The sequence below is a fragment of the Podarcis pityusensis genome (assembly GCF_964106645.2).
Source record: "Podarcis pityusensis genome assembly, chromosome: 3".
Classification (NCBI taxonomy): Eukaryota; Metazoa; Chordata; class Lepidosauria; order Squamata; family Lacertidae; genus Podarcis; species Podarcis pityusensis.
The window spans coordinates 4,976,683-5,000,401 of record NC_138026.1 but is presented as its reverse complement, the minus strand read 5'-3'; the positions used below and the strand labels follow the sequence as shown (position 1 = coordinate 5,000,401).

Below are 23,719 nucleotides of genomic sequence, written 5' to 3'. Positions count from 1 at the left end.
AGATGGGGTGAGCTCCTGTTGCTCGGTCCCTGCTCCTGCCCACCTAGCAGTTCAAAAGAACGTCAAAGTGCAAGTAGATAAATAGGTACCGCTCTGGCGGGAAGGTAAACGGCGTTTCCGTGTGCTGCTCTGGTTTGCCAGAACCAGCTTAGTCATGCTGGCCACATGACTTGGAAGCCAATAAAGCGAGATGAGCGCCGCAACCCCAGAGTCGGTCACGACTGGACCTAATGGTCAGGGGTCCCTTTACCTTTATCTCCTCAAACAAAAACTTTACTAAACTGGTTTAACCTCTTGAAACCTACAGAGACTCAACACAGGATAAACTGCAACATTCAATTGCCCTTAATGATGCAAGGTAGAAAGAGTAGCCTTTTGAAATCCTCCTGGATTAGTGGATTACAACTTGCAAGAGAGCATTGAAAAGTTACATCAGATTTTCACTGTCCTTTGAGTACCGCTTACCAATTTTTTGCTATTCATGTAAGAAATCCACCACTAGGACATTAGTTTAGTTAATTAAATGGATTGGACCAATACTGGGTCCAGCAGTCAAGAAGACTGTTTCTGCACATGTTGTGGAGGGAAGTGAGAAGCCTGCCTCATCCGGGGAGTCTCCCCCTCCTGCTGCGACCAGCTCCCTTCACCCTGGTCAACCAGAACATGGAGAGAAATGAAGACGGCAAAGTCATGAGATGCAGGGTGATGGAGCTGTAGGCTGCTGGGGGAGGGGCCTTAGGGGGCAGTGGGAAGGTGGAGACCTTCAGTCCTCATAAGCTGGCAGGAGCTGGAGGCAGGAGTAGGTCAGCAATAAAAACACCACCAGTGCCGGGGAAGTTAACTCTTTATTCAAAGAAAGCAAAATAGGGCAGGCCTAGTGATCACAGCATCTCCCACCCAGTTTTTCCATACCCACCCAAATTTTTAAAACAGGATTTCTACACAGAAAGTTTTTAATGTTTTTAATCAAATTCCTGATGTAAATTTTAAAAACCAGTGGAATTTATCATTGCTCTTTTCACATGGAAAGACTTAATCTATTTTTTTACCTGTAGACTTGCTATACCTGCGGCCCTCAGTTAAAATCTGAGCCTCTTGATCAGAGTGGGGAGAAACACCTGCATTTGACTACTCCCTTTTGACCATCCATCACTTAAATCTTTGTTTTTAAAGTGCCCTTCACTTAGAACCACATGATGACACAATAAAATACACAAGGAATGAAGTGGCTTGACACAAAATATACAGATTTCAATGCTAGTAGGTAATTTTTTTCTGAACAGAATCAAGTAAATTTCAAAATTAAATTCCTAGGCTGAACTAAAGCACTACAATTAACACAAAATCATATTTACTACAAACATTAAGCAGAACATAAGTGTGCAACACTTAAGTTTTGTGACACAGCATAGGCCAATCCGACTGGAAGTCTACTGAACCAAAATGTCCATGGTTAATAAGGGTGTTTTAAAAAAGGCTTGCATTGCACACACAGGGAGGATAAGCAACCCATGAACTTTGCGTCTTATGAACGTGGCAGAGCACAGAGTTGGTGGGGCATGGGTGGTGTTGATAACCCAACAGCAGGGGTAAGATCCAGGTCATCTTCAGATGTTCCAGGAGGTAGCTGGAATGTGAATCTCTGCAGGAGGCTTGTAAAGAAGAGGAAGAGCTCCATTTTGGCAAGATTCTCACCTAAACATGCTCTCCGACCTGTAAGGAAGCGCAAGCAGGATTGAAACTGGGTTCATGGCTTACTAAATAACATTTTATTGGTTTATCTATAATGGAATGCATCAAACTGCTTACTGTTTGAAATTTCATAATGATATCATTCTAAAATGCAACAAGAATGAACACTAATCTTGAAGAAATGCATGTTCTCCAAGTGTCCCAATTCTCCAGTGCCAGTCCCACAATGCATGCTCTGCTGCTGAGCTTGGGGAAAAGTATGAGTCAGCACTTGCCCCTCCATAGTGGCTGCTGGAGGAGAGGATGTGGCCTCTTTCTAAAATGTGTTTATCGGTGTGTGTTTTTCCTTTTGTAAATCTACCAAAAGAATAAAATCAGATTGGGGCTAGGGGTTTTCTCAGGACAGTGGAGGGTGCGTGTCCTGAGTTCTGTTGGTTTAGAAATGGAGGCACCCGACCTTCTTCTGAAAGGGGGGGGGGACACCACAAATGGTCTTTCGAGGAGGGTGAGTTGGATGAGTATGAAAAATGTCCTGATTTTCATCTGAGGAATGTTGGCAAGTATGCAAAAGATGAACTCCCAGCAAGAAGCATTCTACAGAGCTGAAAACCAAGGGGAGCGGATGTTTTTCAGCCCACGGTCTGAGAGTTTTCTGTACCCTAATCCTCCAAACAGCCTGTATCCATTCTCCACCCTAGCAAGCAGGTGGCATTATCATAGATCAATGGCACATTCCGGCCAGGCAAAAGCCCACGAGGGGAACACAGAGCAGGTCCACTGAAAGCCAAGGCCTGGGGGAAGTTCTGAGGGTGGTTAGAGAGCCTTGAAGAGTCCCATTTGGCCACTGGCCCAGAAGCTGCCCTACTGAAAATGAATGATGTTGCGTATCTTATTGCAGTTCTAAATGACAGATATAAGTACTCCAAAGTTTGGGATTGTGTCTTCCATCCAAGTTTTATTTTATGTTAATATACTTAGGATGGCCTATTCATTAAGTTCACATTGGATATGTATAAATAGACGCAAAATAAGTTACCTGCAGAGAAAGGCATGAATGCCTCTCTCTTTATGAACTTTCCTTCAGAGTCAAGAAAGTGCTCTGGATAAAATTGGTATGGTTTTTCCCACTGAGATTCATCATGCAGCACGGAGGTCAGTAGTGGCATGATGTGAGTCCCCTGCAAAGGAAAAGCAAGAGTTATTTAAAAAATGGATATGGCCTGTCAAGCAAATCATTATGGTATAGTCCTCAATGTCTTTTTTTAAAAAAGCAAGAAACAATCCACATTATAAAGCAGAGATTATATACCATTAGCTCCTTAAACAGTAATAATAATAATAATAATAATAATAATAATAATAATAATAATAATTTATTATTTATACCCCGCCCATCTGGCTGAGTTTCCCCAGCCACTCTGGGCGGCTGCCAATCAAGTATTAAAAACAATACAGCCTTAAATATTAAAAACTTCCCTGAACAGGGCTGCCTTCAGATGTCTTTTAAAAATAGGATAGCTACTTATTTCCTTCACATCTGAAAGGAGGGTGTTCCACAGGGTGGGCACCACTACCAAGAAGGCCCTCTGTCTGGTTCCCTGTAACCTTACTTCTCGCAATGAGGGAACCGCCAGAAGGCCCTCGGCGCTGGATCTCAGTGTCCGGGCTGAACGATGGGGGTGGAGATGCTCCTTCAGGTATACTGGACCAAGGTCGTTTAGGGCTTTAAAGGTCAGCACCAACACTTTGAATTGTGCTCGGAAACGTACTGGGAGCCAATGCAGATCTCTCAGAACCGATGTTATGTGGTCCTGGCAGCCAGTCCCAGTCACCAGTCTAGCTGCCACATTCTGGATTAATTGCAGTTTCCGGGTCACCTTCAAAGGTAGCCCCACGTAGAGCGCGTTGCAGTAGTCCAAGCGGGAGATAACTAGAGCATGCACCACTCTGGTGAGACAGTCCGCGGGCAGGTAGGGTCTTAGCCTGCGTACCAGGTGGAGCTGGTAGACAGCTGCCCTGGACACAGAATTGACCTGCACCTCCATGGACAGCTGTGAGTCCAAAATGACTCCCACCTGGTCCTTCAGGGGCACAGTTACCCCATTCAGGACCAGGGAATCCCCCACACCTGCCCGCCCCCTGTCCCCCAAAAACAGTACTTCTGTCTTGTCAGGATTCAACCTCAATCTGTTAGCCGCCATCCATCCTCCAACCGCCTCCAGGCACTCACACAGAACCTTCACCGCCTTCACTGGTTCTGATTTAAAGGAGAGGTAGAGCTGGGTGTCATCTGTATACTGATGAACACCCAGCCCAAACCCCCTGATGATCTCTCCCAGCGGCTTCATATAGATATTAAAAAGCATGGGGGAGAGGATGGAACCCTGAGGCACCCCACAAGTGAGAGGCCAGGGGTCTGAACACTCATTCCCCACCACCACTTTCTGGACACGGCCCAGGAGGAAGGAGCGGAACCACCGTATAACAGTGACCCCAGCTCCCAGCCCCTCTAGACAGTCCAGAAGGATGTTGTGGTCGATGGTGTCAAAGGCCACTGAGACATCCAGCAGAACTGGACTGGACTGAGAGAATAGTGGACTGAGCCCCTTGCCCAACTTTTCTGGGATAACTCAATAAAGACATGTATGCAGCGAGGAAGGAAGAAGCAAGTAGGCCCAGTCTAGGGAACTGGGGCTCCAACAGGGACCCCAGGGGGGCAAGGGCCCCCTACTTTACAAGGAGGTCAGTGGGGCCTGCTCCTAGGGTTAGCCTAAAGTGTCATGTCCTAATTAATGAAGAAATTGATTGCAGTCAGCTGAGCAAAGAATGCAGTTTAATCAAAGTGGTTACCTTTGGAATGAAGTAGCCTTTGAGGGTAACATCCACAGTGGTTGCATGTGGCAGATTTGTTGGGCAAACGTCAGAAAATCTCTGGATCTCATGGATCACTGCATCTACATATGGCATTTTCGTTCGGTGCTCAATCCTTGGTTGAGAAGATCCAACTACCTTTGTAATTTCTTCTTGGACCTTATCTGGGGGCAGTGGAGGGGGAATTTTTTTGTTAAAATAAACTCATTGGTGGTTTTTTTTGTCCCCACCCCCAAATGCCAAACTCAAAAGCTTATTTTTGCCACCAACTCATATCTTCAGATTTCCTAGAGCAACTGACAGCTAATTATGCAATGGGACTGCCTGATCTATGAGCACAATCTCACAACATAATGCAAAATTGTGGAAGACGCTATTCACCTGAGAATTTTAGTGGAAATATACAATTTGCTTATAGTTATGTAGGATGTGAAAGTCAGAAACATGCATGCTTGATTACACCCAACATTGGGGGGGGGGGGGCTGACATGTGTGATGTCACACATTGAAACTAGGCCCAACAAGGCCCACCGTGGAATATTGAGGGGGGCTGTCCCCCCATTGAGAATTGTGGGGCTCAGCCCCCCAGCTTCCCGGGACCCCAGATAGTTATTTATAACTGGAATCAAGATATGCTAGCTAGGGTAATGGGAGCCAACCCAATGAAAAGCACTCACTCTGAATTTCAGGATATTTCATCATTAGTAACAGTCCCCAGCGCAGTGTGATAGCAGTGGTCTCTGTGCCAGCAGAAAATAAGTTACTCACAACTGCTTTTAGGTTTTCAGTGTTGAAATATCCATTCAGCTTGTCCTTCTCCTGGGGTGTAAAGAGAAAGAATTGGCTATAACAAGGTGACGAGCAAATTCCATGTGCAGATCAAATTCCATGTGAGGATCATCTGTTCCAAACATCTGCAGTGTAGGACTGCAGCTGTCCGTTAGAGGGATTGAATCTGCAACCTTGGCGTACGCAGCAACGTGTTCCAACCAACTGAGCTACCGTATCTCAAAGGTTGTTTTCTTTTCTTTTTCTTTTGAGAGGAGCGGGAGTCCGAGTGGAAAACAGCCCTGCAAGCAATCATATCACAGACTCCGTATATTAGCCAAAGCTTTATAGAGGAAAAATAAAATAAAACGTGCAGAGTATATTAGACACCAGCACACATGGAAATGTATTTTTAAAATGTGAAAATTTCAACTTTTGACAATATCGAAAAACATTATTGGTGGGCTTAAAGGACTCCATTACCTCTTGCTGTTTCAGAAGAAATGAATCAATGAAGCTCCTTTGGTCATTTTCATCCAGATCTCTGAGGTGTTGTATGAAGGTGGCATTTATGAAGGCATGCATCTCATCTCTGTTGTGAAGGAGAGTCTTATGAACTCCCAAAAGCGAGCCAAGAGCAGGAAATACATTATACAGCTGTAAGGATAAAATATGACAAAGAGAAAAGCCCAGTGCTTAATTCTCAGGTGGTACTCCAAATATCTCATCTTCCACAGAGGAATAAACAATGATACAGAACAATAATGTATTTGGGTTGGAGCAACGTTGAGTCAATATCCCTTAGAGGCCAAGGCTGGAGGGCCACTTTCTTATGTGCTGTTGTATTTATGGAGCCCCCTTGTACTTGTGGATTAGCAGTTTGCTCAGATGTGGACAAGACCATATACTTAGACCATTAGTGGCCAGGGGCATCAATACTGTATACAAAAAGTCAATTATGGTTTAAGTTATCTAGCTATTATATTTTAAGCAGAATATCCAATTATATGAATGAAAATAATAAATGGGGGGAAGACTGCTTTTTTAAAATGGTCTGAAAGCGACTCATATTTCTCAAAATGAGTTTTTAAGTGAATCCTGAACAATATGGAATTGCACCCACATTAAGTATTCAGTGAATACAACCAACTATTTCTTTTCCATTTGAAAAAGCTTAGATTACCATGACAGAGGGGCTTCCAAAAAGCCGGATATTTTCATTGACCATCTTTAGAAGTTTTCTAAATGTGGAGTCTTCGTATTCAAATCGCTTGTTTAGTAGGATGGATGCTATGATATTGGCAGCAGCGGCATTTATAATTGTGGTGGTTTCAAATGGTTGTCCTATACATAAATATTAAGCAATGCTCAGATAAAATACCAAGTAGAATTGCTCTTCTCTGCCTTAGGTTACCAGTGTCAGCCTACCGATGTATAGAGCACATTTATCTTAGAAACTGATCCTACATTCTGGTGTACTTGAAGATATCTGAGTTAAGAAATGCTAAAAAGAGTCATGGGCAGTATATACCTAAGCAGAGGTCTTCATCCTTTTTGAGTCCATGACTCCCTTGACCAGCTACATTCTTTCTGTGGTTTTCCTGTGGGGCTAATGCACTCCAAGCCACAGGAGCCAGTTATGTCACCCCTTGCCTGCAAAGCCGGCGGCCTCTCACACTTTCCCAAACACCCTCCCTCATGAAGTGTTCCCTCAGCCTCTTTTCCTCTCCGCTCTCCTTGGGAGTCCTCTAGGCAGCCGCCACAGCCACCCCTGGTCTCTGAGCCACCCCCTGCCCCAAAGAGAGGTGCTTCCTCATGCTGCCCCACAAGGGCCTAGGAAGACAATGCCCCAGCATTAGCAGCCTGACGGAGACTGGACAAAGGTGAATGTGAAGCCAGCACCTTTACATGCCTTGGGAGGCAGCAGTGGTAGCAGTGGGCGCCACCAGGCCTGAATGGGGAAAAGGCTCCCTTTGGCACTGTACACTCAGCTCCCAGGCAGGCCTTGCACACAGCAAGCACAATAAAGGCCAGTGCAGTGCCTGCCTGCCCAGCCTCCCACTTGCCTGTCCATTACCAACATCAAGGGCTGGTGGACTGGCTGAACCAGCACCCCCTGGCCAGCCACAAAGGCACCGTTCACTTGGGGAACTTGTAGCCAGGGCTGCTGCAACAAACAGCTGTGCAAGCCTTTGGGAGGCAGAGATGCGAGAGGGAATCATAGGAGGAAGGACAGGAAAGAGGGACAGAGGCCAGCATTACCTCACACTGACCTGAACACTGCAGATTGGTTACCTCTTCACAGGGAATCCTGGTTACTATAGTTCTGAGAGTTAGCAATATGTATACAACACAATATTGTGGGCATCTAATGTAGTGTTGTTTTGCCCTGGAGGAGTAGAGGGAAACACTAACCCACCTTGGTAAGATTCAAATGTCTTAATCAGGACACTGCATTCTTCCACAATTCTGTCCTCTATGGACCTTTTCCCCATGCCATAGTCCCGTAATGTGCTTAGTGAGAACCGCCGCATCGCTTTCCAGTTTTCACCATGTGAAAAAACAACACCTGAAGAGCAGAGATCAAGTTTCAAGTTATCATGGCCACAATAATATGTTTTGGCTTATCTCACCCTTCTTCTGTGGAACTGAGGATGCCTCTCAGCTGGTCCCTCTGATAAGACACACACGCTGCAGTACTTCAGCAATATCCCTATGGGTTGTACCCTCAGAACACAATTGGAGAGGGGGTTCTCCAGTTTACGGCCCTTCAGCTGTAATGGTACATTATCTTATGACCAGATTCTCCTATTCCCTCAACACTACTCTTTTGCTGGCAGTGACAAAGACATCTGACATTATCCATCCAATGGCTGCAGCTACACTGGTCGATTGGCAAGCTGTCCTCCAAGCTATAATTGAAACTAAGAATCAGTTCTATGAACCTTTTGGCACAGATTCTATATTGCTATGATAACTAAATTTCACAAACAGCACAAGCTATTATACAGAAGGAAAGGCCTCACCAAAGCCCCTTGTATACTCCTCAAAAATTGGGATGGCGGGTCTCTCTGCAAATGCGTCCGCCTGATTCACCAGAGCCTCCTTGACTGTCTCATACCCTGTCAGCACCACCATTTTCTGGAATCCCATTTGGATGCGGAAGATGGGGCCATGTTCTTTTGACAACTGGAGTTCAATGACCAAAAGAGAGAAACATCAAATAAATCCCCCTAAACATACATACATACATACTGTCACAGATCTGAAATGAAAACTGATTTCATTTACATGGTTGTATGGTATAATTTGTCAACTTTAAATGTCTAAGCACTGACCAACACGTGGGTGCCTTTAGGACGAGGAGCAACCTCAAATTATTAAGAAGAAAGTGCAGTTGGATGGCAAATTCTGCAGGTCCTTTATTTTATTTGGCGGAAACCGAAAGCAATTAAAGCTGAAAACTGATGTGAATTTTCCTTCCTTAACAAATGGAAAGTTAGAATCATAGAATTGTAGGCTCCTCTGTTTCCTCCGGGGAGTGCCAGTGCTTTCCAATATTGCCTTTAGCTAAAATTACACTGGAGACTTTATCTAAGGTAAAGCTAAAGGTACCCCTGCCCGTACGGGCCAGTCATGTCCGACTCTAGGGTTGCGCGCTCATCTTGCTTAAGAGGCCGGGAGCCAGCGCTGTCCGAAGACACTTCTGGGTCACGTGGCCAGTGTGACGAAGCTGCTGTGACGAGCCAGCAACAGCGCAGCACACGGAAACGCCGACTTAATCTAGACTTAATCTAGATTTAATCTAATGCAAATTTTTTCACCTGCGCAAAGAATCCTGGGAACTGTGGGTGTTGCGAAGAGACGAACATTCTCAATAAGAACATAATTTTAGACATTAAAAAATTTCATACATAGGCACACTTAAAAGCCCACATTCAGCAATATAAATGCTTTGTTTTGTTTCACATTAGATGATTGTGAAAACTTGACTGGATTCTAAGAGCGTATTTAGAAGTGCTGACTTCACATTGAAAAGTTTAATAATTTTGCAGCTAATTTTTGCACATAAGGCTGGTTGTGGCATTCCTATTCCCCTCCTCCAGTGACGCAGTCCCTCCACTGCGCAGATCAGCTATCAGCCTAAACCATAACAGCAGTCACACACAAAAAGGAAGAAAAAAACGAATAAGCCATACTTGACAGAGTTTTATCATTTTGGCATATCTGCATATATGAGATGGAACACTGACATCTACCTGGCCTAAAAAGATCCACAGAATCTTTGCCTTGCTGCAGAAAGAACAGAAAACGTTACCTTTAACATTGTTCTGTAAGGTCTCTTCAGATCCATCATGTGGAGATTCCCAACAAGTGGTAAAGGTGTCGGACCTGGTGGGAGATTTTTGGAGCTCCTATTCCAGAAACTGCCCCATTTCCAAATGAATATGATCGTAAGGATGAGCAGGAATAATGCTGGAATCTGTTCAGTCCAATCCATTTCTTTTCAGTGAGCAAATTTCTGAAGCGATTACTGTGAAAGTCACAACATCGTTTGATCAAGGACAATGTCCGCTGGCTGAAATGAGCAGCAAATTTATCATACTAGGAACTGTCTCTAGTGAATCATTTCATTCAATGGAATGCCTTCCACTTTCCCCAAGACTTCACTGCAGTCTACGCTTGATGATTTAGCTTTCCCTTTAAAGGTACGGTAAAGGACCCCTGGATGGTTAAGTCCAGTCAAAGGCGACTATGGGGTTGTGGCACTCATCTCGCTTTCAGGCGGCGGGAGCTGGCGTTTGTCCACAGACAGTTTTCCGGGTCATGTGGCCAGCAGGACTAAACTGCTACTGGTGCACAGAGGACCATGACAAGTGCCAGAGTGCACGGAAATGCTGTTTATCTTCCCTCCGCAGTGGTACCTATTTATCTACTTGCACTGGCATGCTTTTGAGCCGCTAGGTTGGCAGGAGTTGGGACAGAGGAATGGGAGCTCACCCTGTTATGGGGATTCGAACTGCCGAACTTCGAATCAGCAAGCCCAAGAGACTCAGTGGTTTAGACCACAGCGCCACCCGCATCCCTCTATACTTACTTGAGCAGGGGTGTTTTCTTCCCGAAATGAAAACATCGTTCAGCCGGTTCAACCTCTTTTGAATACTTGGGAGGTCCAATGTTCAGGCTTAAAACAACATTATAGAATCACAGAACTGGAGAGTTGGAAGGAACCCAAACAACTGTTAAGAAATTCTCTTGTGTAATTATTGAACTAGTGAGAAATTTTTGAGATAGTCTCAGAATCTGCTGAACTCCTTCTTTGCAAATATTCTGCTATTCAGCATGTGTGTGTAGCTAGTTTAGTTAATTAATATACCGGTGCCAACAACATAGGGAGATGTTCTTGGAGAAATACTGCACAAATATTTTGGGGGGGGTGTGTGTGCAATTTTCTGCACTATGCAGCGTGGCTCTCTTCTGTCAGTCATCTCTGGAACTATTTGCTCCATAGACATACTTGTGTGATATATTTCCTCTTGGCTTGTGCAATATTGTGGTTAATAATAATAATAATAATAATAATAATAATAATTTATTAATTATACCCCGCCCATCTGGCTGGGTTTCCCCAGCCACTCTGGGCGGCTTCCAACTGAATATTAAAAACAGTACAGCATCAAACATTAAAAACTTCCCTAAAGAGGGCTGCCTTCAGATGACTTTTAAAAGTAAAATAGTTGTTTATTGCTTTGACATCTTCTGGGAGGTCGTTCCACAGGGCAGGCGCCACTACCGAGAAGGCCCTCTGCCTGGTTCCCTGTAACCTTACTTCTCGCAATGAGGGAACCGCCAGAAGGCCCTCGGCGCTGGACCTCAGTGTCCGGGCAGAACGATGGGGGTGGAGACGCTCCTTCAGGTATACTGGACCGAGGCCGTTAAAGCTGATGATGATGTCTTTTATTTATAGTTGCTCTTGATCCTTAAGGTCCCTGGGCAGATTACAGCCATTTGAAGCACATGCTGTTCTGCATCTGGTGGCAGGAGGCTCAGGTGTTGACAGGCGTTTACCATGGTATCAGAGCAGGTACAGTGGTACTTCAGGTTAAGTACTTAATTGGTTCCGGAAGTTCGTTCTTAACCTGAAGTGTTCTTAACCTGAAGCACACTTTCCCATTGAAAATAATGGAAAGTGGATTGATCCGTTCCAGACGATGAAAAAAAACCCCTAAAACAGCAATTTAACACGATTTTACTAACGAGACCATTGATCCAAAAAATGAAGGCAATAATCAATTTACAGCACTATAAAATAAATAAGACAGTATTTTAATGGGAAAAAAAATTAACTGATGATAGTCAGTTTGAATGGGTTTTTTTATCCATTTCTACAGTCACACAATCAATCAGTAGCTGAACTGGGTTCCACACAGTCACAAAAACAAGTCACAAATATGAAATCACAAGCCACAGTCACAAAAGCGAATGAAGAACAAGTCACGTCAAAAAATTGAAAAAGCCAGACAACCAAAATGCAAAAAAGAAAAGAAAAGCAAAAACAAAACTTCCAACTATAAGTTGTGTGTTGCGTGGGTGCTCAGGACTCAACAGCTGGCAGACTCAACAGGAAGCCTCTGATTAGCAGCGAGGGACTCAATTAACAAACGAAACACACTCAACAGGAACCAGACGATGAAAAGCGACCCCAAAAACAGCAATTTTGCATACATTTTACTATCTAACGAGGCCATTGACCAAAAAATTGAAATCAATAAAACAGTACAAAATGAAAATGTGATTTTTTCCTTACCTGCGCTGATGATAGTCCTTGTTTGGATGGGGGCTCAGGGTCCTCTTCCACAATCACAATTGGCTTGGCTCCCAGCATTCGCGGATGCCTCGTGGAGCATCCGTAGGCCCCACGGATGTTGGGACTCGGCAGCGGCGAGGCCTCCGAGAGCTCAGAAAACTCACGTCTGGGTTAAAATTATTTGTAACCCGACAAAACGTAACTTGAAGCATTCGTAACCCGAGGTACCACTGAAATTCTAGTGGGCCCAGGGAGGAATATATATGTTAAGAGTCCAGTGAGCAATACTTCAGTAGAAATTTCAGCATTTGGGCCATCTTATTGAGTGCTTCTGACCATAGGATCTCACCCAGTAGTTCCTTCAGCTTTTGAAATCAGCCTTCTTAAAGTGAATAACTGTGAATAATTGTCTGACTGTACAGCTTAGCTACTTGTGTATGCAGATTGAACATTTGTTGAATGTAACATGTGAAGATTGCTACATTCTCAAATTAGAGTAAATGTTTGTATCTGACAGGAATTGGTAGGGGAGTGCAAACCCTGGATTTGAAGAGCCCACTCTCTCCGCATGAGGGGGCTTCACAGATAAGTTCCTTGTATAAAAAACTATTTTTAGGTCTTTGCAGCTTGTACAGTTGTTGTATTTCCCAAGTGAAACCATCATCACTAGCTCATATTTGGACATTTAACTGGGAATATGATGCTTCGAGATATTTGAAGGCATTTGTTAACATGTGAATACAAGTCAGTTGATCTCTATGCCCGAAGCAGAGGGACTAACTTGCACCCAAGATGTGACATCAGGAGCGCACAACATCACAATGTCGGGAGAGATATGACAAGAGACTGCAAGATGGACCCGAGCCCTATTTATTTCTTTCATAACATTTATATACCACTTGGCTGTAAAAAAAGAAGAAGCTCAAAGTGGGTAGGTATCATGGACTGGCTGTGATGGGAGGCAGCAGCTGGGAAACCCCCAGAGGGAGAAGGTTCAGAGCCAGGGCACTGGTGGTGGGATGAGTGGTCAGTGGGAGAACAGGGAGCTGACTGGGAGGAGGAGGTGTTGGAAGCTGAAGAGGTAACAGGGTTTCGTGAGTGGGAAGAAGCTGGGGCAGAGAGCAGTTCAGACAGGAGAGGAAGGGGGCCAGGAGACAGAGATGATGAGGCCTGCCTCATCTGGGGAGTCTCCCCCTCCTGCTGCAACCAGCTCCCTTCTCTCTGGTCACCCAGAACATGGAGAGAAATGAAGACGGCAAAGTCATGAGATGCAAGGTGATGGAGCTGTAGGCTGCTGGGGGAGGAGCCTTAGAGGGCAGTGGGAAGGTGGAGACCTTCAGTCCTCATAAGCTGGCAGGAGCTGGAGGCAGGAGTAGGTCAGCAATAAAAACACCACCAGTGCCGGGGAAGTTAACTCTTTATTCAAAGAAAGCAAAATAGGGCAGGCCTAGTGATCACAGCATCTCCCACCCAGTTTTTCCATACCCACCCAAATTTTTAAAACAGGATTTTTACACAGAAGGTTTTTAATGTTTTTAATCAAATTCCTGATGTAAATTTTAAAAACCAGTGGAATTTATCATTGCTCTTTTCACATGGAAAGACTTAATCTATTTTGTTACCTGTAGACTTGCTATACCTGTGACCCTCAGTTAAAATCTGAGCCTCTTGATCAGAGTGGGGAGAAACACCCGCATTTGACTACTCCCTTTTGACCATCCATTGCTTAAATCTTTGTTTTTAAAGTACCCTTCAATTAGAACCAAAAGATGAAGCAGTAAAATACACAAGGAATGAAGTGGCTTGACACAAAATATACAGATTATATGTAGATTATATATATTACCGAAATACAGATTATAGTAGGAATTTTTTTTTCTGAACAGAATCAAGTAAATTTCAAAATTTAATTCCTAGGCTGAACTAAAGCACTACAATTAACACGGAATCGTATTTACTACAAACATTAAGCAGAACATAAGTGTGCAACACTTAAGTTTTGTGACACATCATGGGCCAATCCGACTGGAAGTCTACTGAACCAAAATGTCCATGGTTAATAAGGGTGTTTAAAAAGGTTTGCATTGCACACACAGGGAGGATAAGCAACCCATGAACTTTGCGTCTTATGAACGTGGCAGAGCACAGAGTTGGTGGGGCATGGGAGGTGTTGTGAACCCAACAGCAGGGGTCAAATCCAGGTCATCTTCAGATGTTCCAGGAGGTAGCTGGAATGTGAATCTCTGCAGGAGGCTTGTAAAGAAGAGGAAGAGCTCCATTTTGGCAAGATTCTCACCTAAACATGCTCTCCGACCTGTAAGGAAGCGCAAGCAGGATTGAAACTGGGTTCCTTGCTTACTTAACAACATTTTCTTGGTTTATTTATAATGGAATGCATCAAACTGCTTACTGTTTGAAATTTCATAATGATACCATTCTAAAATGCAACAAGAATGAACACTAATCTTGAAGAAATGCATGTTCTCCAAGTGTCCCAATTCTCCAGTGCCAGTCCCACAATGCATGCTCTGCTGCTGAGCTTGGGGAAAAGTATGAGTCAGCACTTGCCCCTCCATAGTGGCTGCTGGAGGAGAGGATGTGGCTGTCGAGAACTAGCATGATGATGCAGTGGCTCTGAGGGGGAGGCAGAGGGCAGAGCAGTCCTGGGTGGGAGGAAGGGGGAGCAGAACGGAGCACAAGGAGTCTGGATTTATAAAAAAATGCTTGGGGCAGCCACGTCTAATCTTGCCATTTTCTAAAATGTGTTTATCGGTGTGTGTTTTTCCTTTTGTAAATCTACCAAAAGAATAAAATCAGATTGGGCCTAAGAGGTTTTCTCAGGACAGTGGAGGGTGCAAGTCGTGAGTCCTGTTGGTTTAGAAATGGCAGCACTTGACTTCTTCTGACGGGGGACAGGGGACCACAAATGGTCTTTCGAGGAGGATGAGTTGGATGGGTATAAAAAATGTCCTGATTTTCATCTGAAGAATGTTGGCAAGTATGCAAAAGATGAACTCCCAGCAAGAAGCATTCTACAGAGCTGAAAACCAAGGGGAGTGAATGTTTTTCAGCCCACGGTCTGAGAGTTTCTTGTACCCTAATCCTCCAAACAGCCTGTATCCATTCTCTACCACAGCAAGCAGGTGGCATTAGCATAGATGGCACATTCCGGCCAGGCAAAAGCACATGAGGGGAACACAGAGCAGGTCCACTGAAAGCCAAGGCCTGGGGGAAGTTCTGAGGGTGGTTAGAGAGCCTTGAAGAGTCCAATTTGGCCACTGGCCCAGAAGCTGCCCTACTGAAAATGAATGATGTTGCGTATCTTATTGCAGTTCTAAATGACAGTTTGGGATTGTGTCTTCCATCCAAGTTTTATTTTATGTTAATATACTTAGGATGGTGTCAGGGAACTGACATCGGAGCTAGAGGTGGAGGCAAGGCTCCCAAGCGATGCTGGAGAAGGGCCCAGCAGGGAGAGGGGCAGCTCATCAGCTGGGGAAGGAAATCAGCGTAACACCAGGGAGATGGGGGAATCGGCGAGGGGGCTCCAGGACTCCTCGCCGGAGACCAGCGGGGAGAGTACGGGTCCTCCGCTACCCACACCCTCCCTGCGCAGAAGACTTCCGCACAGGGAGAGTAGGAGGAGACTTGGCGTCAAACAGCTTTTATGCTGGAAAAGGTTTAAGAAACGCCCACTGACAGATTCTGCTAGCGACTGAAACAGCCACGAAGTGAAGGGCTGTCCAGACAGAAAAGGTTTAACAAGGCAACCTAGCCAGGAGTGGCGGCAACTTACGCACGAGGAACCCCTATATTTATTACAGATGGCCTGTTCATTAAGCTCACATTGGATATGTATAGACAGAAATTGAGTTACCTGCAGAGAAAGGCATGAATGCATCTCTCTTTATGAACTTTCCTTCAGAGTCAAGAAAGTGCTCAGGATAAAATTGGTATGGCTTTTCCCACTGAGATTCATCGTGCAGCACGGAGGTCAGTAGTGGCATGATGTGAGTCCCCTGCAAAGGAAAAGCAAGAGTTATTTAAAAAATGGATATCGGCTGTCAAGCAAATCGTTATGGTATAGTCCTCAATGTCTTTTTTTTAAAAGCAAGAAACAATCTGGATTATAATCCAGAGATTATATACCATTAGCTCCTTAAACAGTCATCATTGGGCTGAGAGAATTGTTGACTGAGCCCCTTGCCCAACTTTTCTGGGATGACTCAATAAAGACCTGTATGCAGCGAGGAAGGCAGAAGCAAGTACGCCCAGACTAGGGAACTGGGGCTCCAACAGGGGCCCCCAGGGGGGCAATGGCCCCCTACTTTACAAGGAGGTCAGTGGGGCCTGCTCCTAGTGGTTCAGAGTGGTAGACTTGTAATCTGGTGGACTCGTAATCTTCTCTGAAGTCTTTCAGCCCCACTCACCTCACAGAGTGTTTGTTGTGGGGGAGGAGGGGAAAGGAGAATGTTAGCTGCTTTGAGACTCCTTAGGGTAGTGATAAAGCGGGATATCAAAGCCAAACTATTCTTCTTCATAGCCTAAAGCGTAATGTCCTAATTAAAGAAGAAATGATTGCAGTCAGCTGAGCAAAGAATGCAGTTTAATCAAAGTGATTACCTTTGGAATGAAGTAGCCTTTGAGGGTAACATCCACAGTGGTTGCATGTGGAATATTTGTGGGGACAATGTCAGAAAATCTCTGGATCTCATGTATCACTGCATCTACATATGGCATTTTCGTTCGGTGCTCAATCCTTGGTTGAGAAGATCCAACAACCTTTGCAATTTCTTCTTGGACCTTATCTGGGGGCAGTGGAGGGGGAATTTTTGTGTTAAAATAAACTCATTGGTGGTTTTCTTTGTCCCCACCCCCAATGCCAAACTCAAAAGCATATGTTTGCCACCAACTCATATCTTCAGATTTCCTGGTGTAACTGACAGCTAATTATGCAATGGGACAGCCTGATCTATGAGCACAATCTAACAACATAAGGCAAAATTGTGGAAGATGCTATTCACCTGAGAATTTGCTTATAGTTATGTAGGAAGCAAAAGTCAGCATGGTTACACCCAACATTGGGGGGACTGACATGTGTCATGTCACACAGTGAAACTAGGCCCAAAAAGGCCCACCCGGTTGTGGAATATTGAGGGGGGCCATCCCCCTCATTGAAAATTGTGGGGCTCAGCCCCCCAGCTTCCCGGGCCCCCAGATACAGTCATACCTTGGGTTACAGACACTTCAGGTTACATCGCTTCAGGTTACAGACTCCGCTAACCCAGCAATAGTACCTCGGGTTAAGAACTTTGATTCAGGATGAGAATAGAAATCGCGCTCCAATGGCACGGTGGCAGTGGGAGGCCCCATTAGCTAAAATGGTGCTTCAGGTTAAGAACAGTTTCAGGTTAAGAACGAACCTCCGGAAAGAATTGAGTACGTAACCAGAAGTACCACTCTAGTTATGTATAACTAGAATCAAGATATGCTAGCTAAAGTAATGGGAGCCAACCCAATGAAAAGCACTCACTCTGAATTTCAGGATATTTCATCATTAGTAACAGTCCCCAGCGCAGTGTGGTAGAAGTGGTCTCCATGCCAGCAGCAAATAAGTTACTCACAACGGCTTTTAGGTTTTCATTGTGGAAATATCCATTCGGCTTGTCCTTCTCCTGTGGTGTAAAAAGAAAGAACTGGCAATAACAAGGTGAATGAGGAAATTCCATTTGCAGATATCAAAGTAGCTAGCCAAGGGCTGGGAGGGCACTCACTGGAATGGAAAGAGCAGAGAAGCGGTCTAGGAAAGTAGAAAAATCATACACAGCCAGCACACTCAAATCTCTTTTCTACATGAAAGCATGTCACAGGCATAAGAAAGGAGCATGGTGCAAAAGAAATACTGGGGGGGGGGGGAGCATGATGCGTTGGACTAGTCATGGAATCATGGAATCATAGAGTTGGAAGGACCTGAAGATCATCTGTTCCAAACATCTGCAGTGTAGGACTGCAGCTGTCCGTTAGAGGGATTGAATCTGCAACCTTGGCATACGCAGCAACGTGTTCCAACCAACTGAGCTACCGTATCTCAAAGGTGGTTTTTTTCTTTTTTTTTTGAGAGGAGCGGGAGTCCGAGTGGAAAACAGCCCTGCAAGCAGTCAGGTCACAGACTCCAGATATTAGCCAAAGCTTTATATTATTATTAACAATTGAAAATATCAAAAAAAAATATTGGTGGGCTTAAAAGACTCCATTACCTCTTGCTGTTTCAGAAGAAATGAATCAATGAAGCTCCTTTGGTCATTTTCATCCAGATCTCTGAGGTATTGTATGAAGGTGACATTTATGAAGGCATGCATCTCATCTTTGTTTTGAAGGATAGTTTTACGGCCTCCCAAAAGCGAGCCAAGAGCAGGAAATATATTATACAGCTGTAAGGATAAAATACGACAAAGAGAAAAGCCCAGTGCTTAATTCTCAGGTGGTACTCCAAATATCTCATCTTCCACAGAGGAATAAACAATGACACAGAACAATAATGTATTTGGGTTGGAGCAACGTTGAGTCAATATCCCTTAGAGGCCAAGGCTGGAGGGCCATTTTCTTACGTGCTGTTGTAGTTATGGAGCCCCCTTGTACTTGTGTATTAGCAGTTTGCTGAGATGTGGACAAGCCCCTAGACAGAGGTCAACCAGAAGTAGCCAGGGGCAGCAAAATTCCCCCCTGGCACTGTCCCCCCACAGGCCCATGGTGTCACTCACAGTGCTGCCACAAAACAGGGCACTGTGGCAGCAGCCATGGTTGCATGGGCAAAACTGAGACATGGCTGGCAGTGGTGCAACAGCAGGGACAGGGAAGCGGTTGGATCTGCCACCTGAGGCAAATTGCTTCACCTCGGCTCATGTCAGCATCTGCCTTGGGCTGGCGGTGGGGCATTTTTAGCTCTACCCCAACGTTGCTTGTATTATCCCTGTGCATTAGCCAGGGTCAAAGGTTCCCCACACATGACTTAGACTTTCAAAAAAGCTTGCACAACAAAGACTCCTGGGTAAGAAAAGCAGGCGTTGGAATAAGGAGGAGAGGTCCTCTAGTGGGTCAAGAAGTGGGTTAAAATCATATTGGTACCAAGAATTTAATTTATAACCAAAAGCTTTTAATCTTACAAGAAGTCCAAAATATATGTGTAAAATAGCTGCTCCTATATTTTTGAATTTCCAACAATTGTCTCTTTGAAAATTATAACCACTTCCATTCATCTTTAGTAACTGGAGAATTAATGTCTCTTTGTCACTTCTGCTCAAAACTGAAGGATGATTGATCTAAACCGAATAATTATTTGTATTATTTGGCCAATATACCTTTACTTTGGAAGGTGAGTATTAATTTCTCTGCTTTCCTTAATACCTGAAGATTGCAAATCCTTTCTACTAATACTTTTCCTTGCAAATATGCAATACCTCTCCCCTCCTAAAAACTGCACAAAGACAACTGAGTGAGGACCTTTGGAAGGAAATGCTGTCCTGGGATCTTACGCAACTCATATTTCTCAAGATGTGTTTTGCAGTGAAGCCCGAACAATATGGAATTGCACCCACATTGAGTATTCTGTGAATACAACCAACTATTTCTTTTCCATTTGAAAAAGCTTAGATTACCATGACAGAGGGGCTTCCCAAAAGCTGGAGATTTTCATTGACCAACTTCAGAAGTTTTCTAAATGTGGAGTCTTCGTATTCAAATCGCTTGTTTAGTAGGATGGACACTATGATATTGGCAACAGCGGCATTCATAATTGTGGTGGTTTCAAATGGTTGTCCTATACATAAATATTAAACGATGTTCAGATAAAATACCAATTAGAATAGCTCTTCTCTGTGTTAGGTTCCTACCGATGTATTGAGCACATTTATTTTAGAAACTGATCCCAAATTCTGGTGTACTTGAAGATATCTGAGTTAAGCAACTCTAAAAAGAGTCATGGGCAGAATATACCTAAGCAGAGGTCTTTTTGAGACCATGACTCCCTTGACCAGCTACATTCTTTCTGTGGTTTTCCTGGGGGGCAAATGCACTCCAAGCCTCAGAAGCCAGTTACCGGTATGTCACCCCTTGCCTGCAGAGCCAGTGGTCTCTCACCCTTTTTCAAACACCCTCCCTCATGAAGTGTTCCCTCAGCCACCTCTCCTCTCCCCTCTCCTTGGGAGCTTGAAGCCAGGGCTGCTGCAAAAAACAGCTGTGCAAGCCTTTGGGAGGCAAAGATGCGAGAGGGGATCGTAGGAGCGAGGACAGGAAAGAGGGACAGAGGTCAGCATTACCTCACACTGACCTGAACACTGCAGATTGGTAACTTCTTCACAGGGAATCCTGGTTACTATAGTTCTGAGTGTTAACAATATGTATATAACACATTATTCTGGGCATCTAATGTAGTGTTGTTTTGCCCTGGAGCTGTAGAGGGAAACACTAACCCACCTTGGTAAGATTCAAATGTCTTAATCAGGACACTGCATTCTTCCACAATTCTGTCCTCTATGGACCTTTTCCCCATGCCATAGTCCCGTAATGTGCTTAGTGAGAACCGCCGCATCGCTTTCCAGTTTTCACCATGTGAAAAAACAACACCTGAAGAGCAGAGATCAAGTTTCAAGTTATCATGGCTACAATAATATGTTTTGGCTTATCTCACCCTTCTTCTGTGGAACTGAGGATGCCTCTCAGCTGGTCCCTCATCTGGTCTCTGATAAGACACACACGCTGCAGTACTTCAGCAATATCCCTATGGGTTGTACCCTCAGAACACAATTGGAGAGGGGGTTCTCCAGTTTATGGCCCTTCAGCTGTAATGGTACATTATTTTATGACCAGATTCTCCTATTCCTTCAACCCTACTCTTTTGCTGGCAGTGACAAAGACATTTGGCATTATCCATCCAATGGCTGCAGCTACACTGGTCGAGTGGCAGGCTGTCCTCCAAGCTATAATTGAAACTAAGAATCAGTTCTATGAACCTTTTGGCACAGATTCTATATTGCTATGATAACTAAATTTCACAAACAGCACAAGCTATTATACAGAAGGAAAGACCTCACCAAAGCCTCTTGCATGGTCCTCAAAAATTGGGATGGTGGGTCTCTCTGCAAATGCGTCCGCCTGATTCACCAGAGCCTCCTTGACTGTCTCATACCCTGTCAGCACCACCATTTTCTGGAATCCCATTTGGATGCGGAAGATGGGGCCATGTTCTTTTGACAACTGGAGTTCAATGACCAAAAGAGAGAAACATCAAATAAACCCCCCAAACATACAGACATACTGTCACAGATCTGAAATAAAAACTGATTTCGTTTACATAGTTGCATGGTATAATTCGTCAACTTTAAATGTCTAAGCACTGTTCATCACGTGGGTGCCTTTAGCAAGAGGAGTAACCTCAAATTATTAAGAAGAAAGTGCAGTAGGATGGCAAATTCTGCAGGTCTTTTATTTTATCTGGAGATAATTGTGAGCAAATAATGTTGAAAACTGATGTGAATTTTCCTTCCTTAAGAAATTGAAAGTTAGAATCATAGAATTGTAGAGTTGGAAGGGACCACAAGGATCATCTAGTCCAACCCCCTGAAATGTAGGAATCTTTTTGCCTAACGTGGGATCGAACCCACGACCCTGTGATTAAAAGTCTCATGCTCAACCAACTGAGCTATCAGTTGTGGCTGCTCATAATTAGGCTCCTATGTTTCACCCGAGGAGTGCCAGTGCTTTCCAATATTGCCTTTAGCTAAAATTACCCTGGAGACCTAGATTTAATCTAATAAATTTTTTTACACCTGCCCAAAGAATCATGGGAATTGTGGGTGTTGCAAAGAAATGAACATTCTCTTTTTCAAAAAAATAATTTTTATTGAATGATTTTATGTTACAAAAAAACAATGCAACCATACTACCACCACGTCTGTCCTTTTTCCATTCTCTTCATTGTATACTGTGGCTCGCTTTAAAGCAGCAAAGTGGACAGGAGCCACCCAGTTTGCTGTTTGAAATAGTTTAGTACAACATTTGAGTCAGATTTTTCTTCTTCTTGTTTTCCTGCTCTAAAAACTTGGTGCGTCTTTTGATCAGGTGCGTCCTATGGAGCGAAAAATACGGTAGTTGACCCACCTCTTCCCTTAATTTTGTGTTATACGTTATCCAGTTCTCTTTGATGTTGTTGTTTTTTTTAACAGTGACTGCTTCCAGTGCAGATGAACATTTTCAATAAGAACATAATTTCAGACATGGGCGCACTTAAAAGCCCACATTCAGCAATATAATTGCTTTGTTTTGTTTCACGTAAGATAATTGTGAAAACTTGAGTGGATTCTAAAATGATGTATTTAGAAGTGCTGGCTTCACACTGAAAAGTTCGATAATTTTGCAGCTAATTTTTGCGGATAAGGCTGGTTAAGGTGAAGGTAAAGGGATCCCTGACTGTTAAGTCCAGTTATGGACGACTCTGGGGTTGCGGTGCTCATCGTGCTTTCAGGCCAAGGGAGCTGGCGTTTGTCTGCAGACAGTTTTCCGGGTCATGTGGCCAGCATGACTAAGCCGCTTCTGGCGAACCAGAGCAGCGCATGGAAACGCCGTTTACCGTCCCTGCAGAGCGTTACCTATTTATCTACTTGCACTTTAACGTGCTTTTGAACTGCCAGGTTGGCAGGAGCAGGGACCGAGCAACGGGAGCTCACCCTGTCACGGGGATGTGAACTGCTGATCTTCTAATCAGCAAGCCCTAGGCTCTGTGGTTTAGACCACAGCGTCACCCATATCCCAGGCTGGTTGTGACATTCCTATTCCCCTCCTCCAGTGACCCAGTCCCTCCACTGCACAGATCAGCTATCAGCCTAAACCATAGCAGCAATCACACACAAAAAGGAAGAAAAAAACGAATAAGCCATACTTGACATTGTTTTATCATTTTTGCATATCTGCATATATGAGATGGAACACTGACATCTACCTGGCCTAAAAACATCCACAGAATCTTTGCCTTGCTGCAGAAAGAACAGAAAATGTTACCTTTAACATTGTTCTGTAAGGTCTCTTCAGATCCATCATGTGGAGATTCCCAACAAGTGGTAAAGGTGTAGGACCTGGTGGGAGATTTTTGGAGCTCCTTTTCCAGAAACTGCCCCATTTCCAAATGAATATAATCGTAAGAATGAGCAGGAATAATGCTGTAATCTGTTCAGTCCAATCCATTTCTTTTCAGTGAGCAAATTTCTGAAGCGATTACTGTGAAAGTCACAACATAGTTTGATCATGTCTGCTTGCTGAAATGAGCAGCAAATACCAGGCACTGTCAATGGAATGAACTTTCCCCCAGATTTTATTGCAAGCTACGCTTGATGACTCAGCATTCCCTTTATACTTACTTGAGCAGCGGTATTTTCTTCCTGAAATGAAATCGTCCAGCACATTCAACCTCTTTTGAATACTTGGGAGGTCCAATGTTCAGGTTTAAAACAACATTATAGAATCACAGAACTGGAGAGTTGGAAGGGACCCAAACAACTGTTAAGAAATCTTCTTGTGTAATTATTGAAC

General features: G+C 44.1%; 2 protein-coding genes across 3 annotated transcripts; both read right to left on the bottom strand.

Annotated features, from left to right (window-relative positions):
- Nucleotides 1-826: 826 nt before the first annotated feature.
- Nucleotides 827-10,614, bottom strand: LOC308473517 (cytochrome P450 2K6-like). Of its 2 annotated transcripts, XM_080999207.1 has the most exons (10): nt 10,430-10,614; nt 9,650-9,865; nt 8,358-8,520; nt 7,751-7,900; nt 6,515-6,675; nt 5,815-5,988; nt 5,241-5,382; nt 4,543-4,727; nt 2,729-2,870; nt 827-1,713 (listed from the first exon to the last, which is right to left on the bottom strand). In XM_080999207.1, the coding sequence occupies exons 2-10, from the start codon at nt 9,830-9,832 to the stop codon at nt 1,526-1,528; spliced, it is 1,488 nt and encodes a 495-aa protein (XP_080855333.1). In that variant the 5' UTR covers nt 9,833-9,865; nt 10,430-10,614; the 3' UTR covers nt 827-1,525. The 2 variants fall into 2 exon arrangements, with proteins under 2 accessions (XP_080855333.1, XP_080855332.1); XM_080999206.1 differs by lacking the exon at nt 10,430-10,614 and having other exon boundaries at nt 9,650-9,967.
- Nucleotides 10,615-13,538: 2,924 nt separating this feature from the next.
- Nucleotides 13,539-23,632, bottom strand: LOC308473516 (cytochrome P450 2K1-like). The gene is made up of 10 exons (XM_080999205.1): nt 23,548-23,632; nt 23,192-23,407; nt 21,229-21,391; nt 20,612-20,761; nt 19,795-19,955; nt 18,397-18,570; nt 17,673-17,814; nt 16,763-16,947; nt 16,017-16,158; nt 13,539-14,453 (listed from the first exon to the last, which is right to left on the bottom strand). Exons 2-10 carry the CDS (start codon nt 23,372-23,374, stop codon nt 14,266-14,268), a joined length of 1,488 nt encoding a protein of 495 aa, XP_080855331.1. The 5' UTR covers nt 23,375-23,407; nt 23,548-23,632; the 3' UTR covers nt 13,539-14,265.
- Nucleotides 23,633-23,719: the final 87 nt, after the last annotated feature.